Raw genomic sequence first — 6,000 nt, 5'->3', positions numbered from 1 at the left:
AGTGCATTTGATTGTAATCCTCCTGTGTGTCTATTAGCAACTATGACAGTACTATTTGAAAGAAGTATTTATTTATAGATTTAATGCTTTTTGTGTTGTAGCAGTTAATTTGGGCTTTCTAGGATAAATATCATAAGCATTTTCGACACCTTATGATATCAGTGGCATTTCTTTGTTTGTTCAAAATATTTGCTGTCTCATGTGATACATATGAGTAAGTAGATTTTCCTTTGTTTGCCTGTACTGGAGCGTAACACCAGCAGGGACCATTCACTTTTTTTTTTTTTGGTCTAGTTCTTCACTGTGTTTCTTTGGATTTTTGAAAAAAAATTCTGTCAGTTAGTTAAGTTTTAGATCTCTATTATATCTGTCTTTAATAAATCACAACTATTAAAAATGTAGGTGTTGAAATCAAGCAAGGGATATTCTAGGCACTGATGTGTTTCTAAGAATAGAAAGTCAGTACATTTTTGTGGTTGCCCCTGACCATTAAGATTGGAGGAAGGTTCTTGGAGAGAATTTCTAGCCAAGCCATATACAGGTAGTCAGACACTACTCCTTTTCTTGCCACTGGGAGGCTCCTGTTTAGCCAAAGAAAAGTAAAATTAACATTATGAAGACAGGGGTAGCCCCGATAACATGCATTTCACTAAATATTAAGTAGAAAACATCAACTGTTCATATATAACTCTGAATGTTCATAATTAGACTACATGACTGTTTTAATCTTATAAAGCACAAAGCTACCATTAGGCCTTAATATTCCAAACTCTTGCTTACCTGGTTAGTGCCATTAGCATGGCTAGTTATACTGGACATGGACTGCTTGTGATTGTAACCTTAAACTGCTAGAGAAGCATTTTTAGGGTCATAAAACCCACACATAATATGATTTTTAAAAATTATAAAAATACGTTACATAGTGTTGCAGTCCATCAGCTTATTTTCTGATGTGTAATTACTGTGAGATGGGCTGTGAGATGGGAGTTTTAAAGTATGGATCAATTTATGGTGAATATTACCTGATCATCCCCTTTTTGGAGACTGAATTAATAGAGCTAAAGAGAGTTACCTGCACATTGCAAATGCTAACTAGTTTATTGATGTTGTGTATAAAAAATGTGTCTCTAACTAAAAATTGATTCTGAAAATGGCTTTTTTTTTCTTGTGTTGTTGTAATTTTATTGGTGGCCTCTTTTTCTTTATGCAATTGCATTATCCTTATTCAGTTTCACATAGTTCCAAGTAGATCTTGGCTAACAGCCCCATTTACAGCAAAACAAAAGAATCCTTTCTCTAATTTTGATTTGTTACTAGTTGGGGGAAAAGAGAGGAAAATGTGTATTTTCTACAGATGAGTAAGCAGGTGTAACACTCAACATGTAGATTTGCATGTGAAGATTACATTTTTGACACATTTTCATAAGTAGAGTTTTGATCTAAGCTATGAAGAACTGCTAGGAAAGATTCATACTCATTGGAGTGCCAGAAAACCATCAGTCCAAATGCAAGTCCTTCAAAAGGTACTTAAAAGATTATTTTTGCCCTCGATGAATTAACATAAGTGTTTCTATTGCTCTAGTCCCGAATGCCTTTACGCGTTAGATTATTCTCTAAGTTACAACCAAAATCTTGTAACTCACAGGACAATGATGTTAGCTGCCCTCGAATGCTCTTGTAAGAGTTCATTCAGACGGACTTGGCGGTAACTCTGATTAAAAACAAAACAAGGAAAAGAAAAATCAGTTAGGTCAGTGATCCTCAGTTCTGGTGCCTCATGGACTTCTACATTACCGATTGCCCACAAGATTTTCTGGCACTGCTTTGGCAGGACTGAAAGCCAGGTCTGCTTGGTGGTCCAGAGTGATAGAGATAGAAAAATGTGAGGCTAAGCCATGCTTCTTTCTTAATATAGTTACCTGGGGGCCAGAGTTGTTCACTGTGTAAGATTCCTGTGGTTGGGGATTATTTTTGTACTGACACAGTACCAGAGCTGTCTCAGGCATAGTTTTTAAGTATTTCTTTGGCTATGGTATATAGCTGTTTGGAAACTGTGCAGAGGCTCTTGTGCTGTTGTTTGATGGTGGTTAATATATTAATTCATTTGTTTTGTAAGTGTCCAGCTGCCATGCCAGCAGACTGAATGTCAGTGTGTAAATGGGCACCTTGCCAGAAATTCACCTATTAAACAGAAGACCAGAAGTCTGGAGTAAGACTTAACTGCTTTATGTATTTGTACGGACTTTTACAGATTGCATAAATGGGTGTTATTTTGAGATTCAGCCAAGATTACTTTATGGTCAGGCTCAGGCCCTCGAAGTTTTTTATAACTTAACACAAGTCATAGGGAACAAGAGACCAGTGGAGGTTTGTGTACAGGGAGACTGCAGCATGGGATATGGATCTTAACTGGTCTCTTAACTGGTCTTATAAATTATTCTCTTTCCCTCGAGAATGTAAAAAGCTGGTTTTTCTCCATTCAGACCTTAAATTTTCCTTCTCTACAGAAATTTTGCTGTTATTTTACATGTTATATAAGTAAGAATCCTCATAATTTAGCCAGTTGTTATCTCATGAGAGTCATCCTATAACATCACACTTTATCTGTGCTGCCAGGTTTTTCTCTCTTGAATTTTAAATGCGTTCTAATGTCCTCCATGAAATTCCCAGAACTGTCTTACTTCTGAAGATAAGGGGCATGTCTTCCCAGGTGCATAAGCTAAACTTTTTGTTGCTGTTCTTATTTTATAGAGATTTGGCATTTTCATATTACTGACTGCTTTCAACCTATGGGTTTTTTTCCTGGTTCTTCAATTAGTGACCTAGACAAGATCAAGCTTAGTTATCTATTTTTTTCCTGTTGTATCCTCACTGGTTTTGCATAAAAGTGTGTATGTCTGGGATTATATTCCTGTTGGTTTTTTATACTGAGGTGTTCTAAGGGCTCTGACTCCCAAGTTTTGGTGATTTATGCTGAGAGTACTTAAAAAGTTTTCTGCCCACAGCTGACTACCATAACTTTATGCTGGTTATCAAATCTGTAAAAAGGGTAATACAGTGGGCAGTCAGTCTGCTTCCCAGCTGCTGTAGACAGTAGTATAGCGTGTTATCTTAAATCACCATTGATTTCAGCTTATGTTAATGTTTCAGGCTGTGACCTCTAGCGGCTCTGAGCTCAGACTCACAATCCTTGCTGCGCTGAGGAAGTTACCAGCACCATAAAGTGGAGATAACTAAACTCTCTGTGCACTCGGGTTAATCCAACAGAAACCATAAATAAAATTGCCAGATTAATTCTCTGTGAGTTACAGGAGACCTTGTCTCTTAAGGGTGGAAGAATTTGCAGTATCCTTACGACACTGGCCTGATGAAGCCTGGTGGTCCATTGCTAAAAATTTGTTTAAAAATTTAAACAAAATTAAAGAGCAGCCCAGGCTCTAATTCACCCAGTGGATCAGCCAACATCAGCCTTAGAGTGCTTCTGAACTGCGGGAGAGCTCCTGTGTTGTAGGTGGGTTTAGTCTTCACTCTGCCATTGAGGTGAGAATCCATGTTAAATCTTGCCTTTGGGAAAATTCCTAGAGCCAGTTGCAGGGTCTGGATTTGGTTCTGAATTTCCCAAAGTGGTGGATGTTTGGACCTGTACTCTTTTTAAGATGTTCAATCTCTAAAACTGTGGAGCTATTTAATAAACCTCTCAGCAGATCTTGTTAGCTCAGGCTCAGCACAATACTGTGTGGCTTCTGGTTCAGAGGTGGTTTTCATCTGGCTGGCTCTGATGTGGGCAGAGTTTCTCATCAGCCTGGAAAATACTGTGTGAACGTGCCAAGGTCATACATGGTGCTGAATAATGCAATCATAACACACCTCTGCAGTGTTTACAATATAAATCCAATTTGTAAATATCAAATACAGGTTTGTACATGTCATGTTTCTAATTTCATATCTGGTATTTCACATTTTCTTACTAATCGCTTCAGAAATCTGGAGTGTAAGAAAAGCTACAGATGTGAAAAGGTAGGCAAGGCTTTACCTTCTCCTTGAATGCTTCCAGCTCTGCATCTGTAATTTTCCACGGAGTCTCTCGCTTTAATTTCTCAGCAGTTGTTATATCTTTGCAGCTTTCATGGAGGCAATATGGTTCAATCATCTCTTCAAAGAATTTCCAGCTGAAACACGAATTATGAAGGAGGCCTTGCTGCAGGGTATGAACTCACTATCTTATTTCATAGACACTGTGTATTGCAGGCCCCACTGACTACAATTGTAGCTGAAAAACATGCAAAACCTTTATAATTGCTCTTTGCTACATTGTGCTCCAGGTTATATCTGTGCCACTTCAATATGTTGGGGTTATTTGAGGATAATTAAAAGGTTATTTGAGAATCATTAAACACTGCATTTGGCCTATTATAGTTGCAGAGAATTTTCTGCGTTTTCCTGGTTGTAGCAAAAATACTGAAATGAGTTCTACAGTAACTCCAAACTGCAGTATATTGGTATATGTTAGAAATGAATATGGGTCTCCTCATAAGTACTCAGCTTTTGTTATTGTTTTAGCATTATCTGGAGCAATCACCTGGCTGATACAGTTTTACTGTTACAGTTTTAATGAAATGGAGAAACAGGTGATATAAATCCCCTGTAGCAAGGGGCTGAAAGAAATGCTATAGGTTTTTTGCTATATGGGGGCTCAGATTTGTGCTCACTTCCCAACTTTTCCACAGATTTTCTTTTTAAATGTCAATTTGTTTCTTGAAGCTTTTGACTGTCATCATCTGGAGAAGCTTATCATCCATTCTGTACTTCCTGCTTGCCCATTTATCAAAAGTTTCTGTCATCCCACAGAGATCTCAGGGAGTGTCTTTTCTTATGAGCACTTTATGCTGACAGGCCTCACTGTGAAGTGAAATGGGAGGCTGGGCACAGGTTGGACTTTGCTATATGCCAGGGGGTCAAGAAATGGTTTAATGACATGCAGCATTTAATGTTGCTAAGTTGCCAGAGAGTTTGTCAACATCCTTAGCCTGTTTCAGTATGTAAAATAGTGATAATCTTATTATTAGTGAAATAAATGGGATGCCATCTGGGAGAGAGATGCAGTGGTCTAGCAAGCGTCTGGCACAATATTCACTTGTTCTGTTCAGATAGTGCTGATGCAGCAAATGTGTTTGGTTTTTGTGTTAACATCACATATGAATTCTTTTTGATAGCTTTTATTTATGTAAAATCACTGCATAGTACTGGAAAAAAGAGAAGTATTCTGCACAGTTCTTTATATAATTACAAAATATTAACTGAGGTCAAGAGGACACTAATAAGTGACTTTAGGTATCTAGTAATAAAATATTTATATTCTTTAATTGCATTTCCTAAGTCAAAATCTCCAATGCAGTGTAGAAACACTGATAAATCTAATACGGCTTTTGCGAAGTTATGTGTGTATGGAGAAATGGGATACAAAAGGATTAAGAGACTAACCTGAGGTTGCACTTGAACTCAGAGGAGAGGCTTTGGGTGGAGAAGAGGAGCCCTTTGACTATGAAATAGCTATGGAACTATCTAGGGTGGAGGAAGGGATAGGATGAAAGAGAGCATAACAGGTGAGAACATATTCAGAGGACCTTTTACACCAAGAGCAATATTGTGAATCGAGTTAGAATTCAGTTATTCCCTGAGCAACCTGCTATATTCCTTTGTTTACATAAAGCAGAAAAAATAGGTGATTTCTGTAGAGATGTATTTTAGAAAGCAAGGACTTGAAGATTTATTTTTTTAGCTAATACAATTGGAGGTGGCGCTTCCTGAGCGCTGTTTTACCAACTTCCTAACCTCTGCCTAAGAGCATTAATTCTGCAGATAAGTTAATTTTTAAAAACATCAAACCTTCATTATATTTGAGTGATAGGGGAGTATTATAATATTGTCCTCATGGGAAAGGAGAAGCATGCTTATGTTTGGCCAGAAAAATGTTAAGTTTATGAATTCATGGTAAAACCC

At 37.5% G+C, this 6,000-nt stretch overlaps 1 protein-coding gene across 2 annotated transcripts in view; it reads right to left on the bottom strand.

Moving 5' to 3' along the window:
- Positions 1-445: 445 nt before the first annotated feature.
- Positions 446-6,000, bottom strand: part of SLC12A1 (solute carrier family 12 (sodium/potassium/chloride transporter), member 1) — a 47,275-nt gene continuing 41,720 nt past the window's right edge. For both annotated transcript variants that reach the window (XM_010286509.1, XM_010286510.1), the window contains exons 24-26: positions 4,034-4,169; positions 1,644-1,711; positions 446-581 (exon numbers count right to left, since the gene is read on the bottom strand). In XM_010286509.1, the coding sequence (XP_010284811.1) occupies positions 446-581; positions 1,644-1,711; positions 4,034-4,169 (340 nt within the window). The remainder of the gene's footprint in view (positions 582-1,643; positions 1,712-4,033; positions 4,170-6,000) is intronic.

The sequence above is a fragment of the Phaethon lepturus genome, unplaced genomic scaffold (assembly GCF_000687285.1).
Source record: "Phaethon lepturus isolate BGI_N335 unplaced genomic scaffold, ASM68728v1 scaffold30334, whole genome shotgun sequence".
Lineage (NCBI taxonomy): Eukaryota > Metazoa > Chordata > Aves > Phaethontiformes > Phaethontidae > Phaethon > Phaethon lepturus.
Note: the sequence above shows the minus strand (reverse complement) of the source record. Positions and strands in the feature narration are given on the sequence as shown.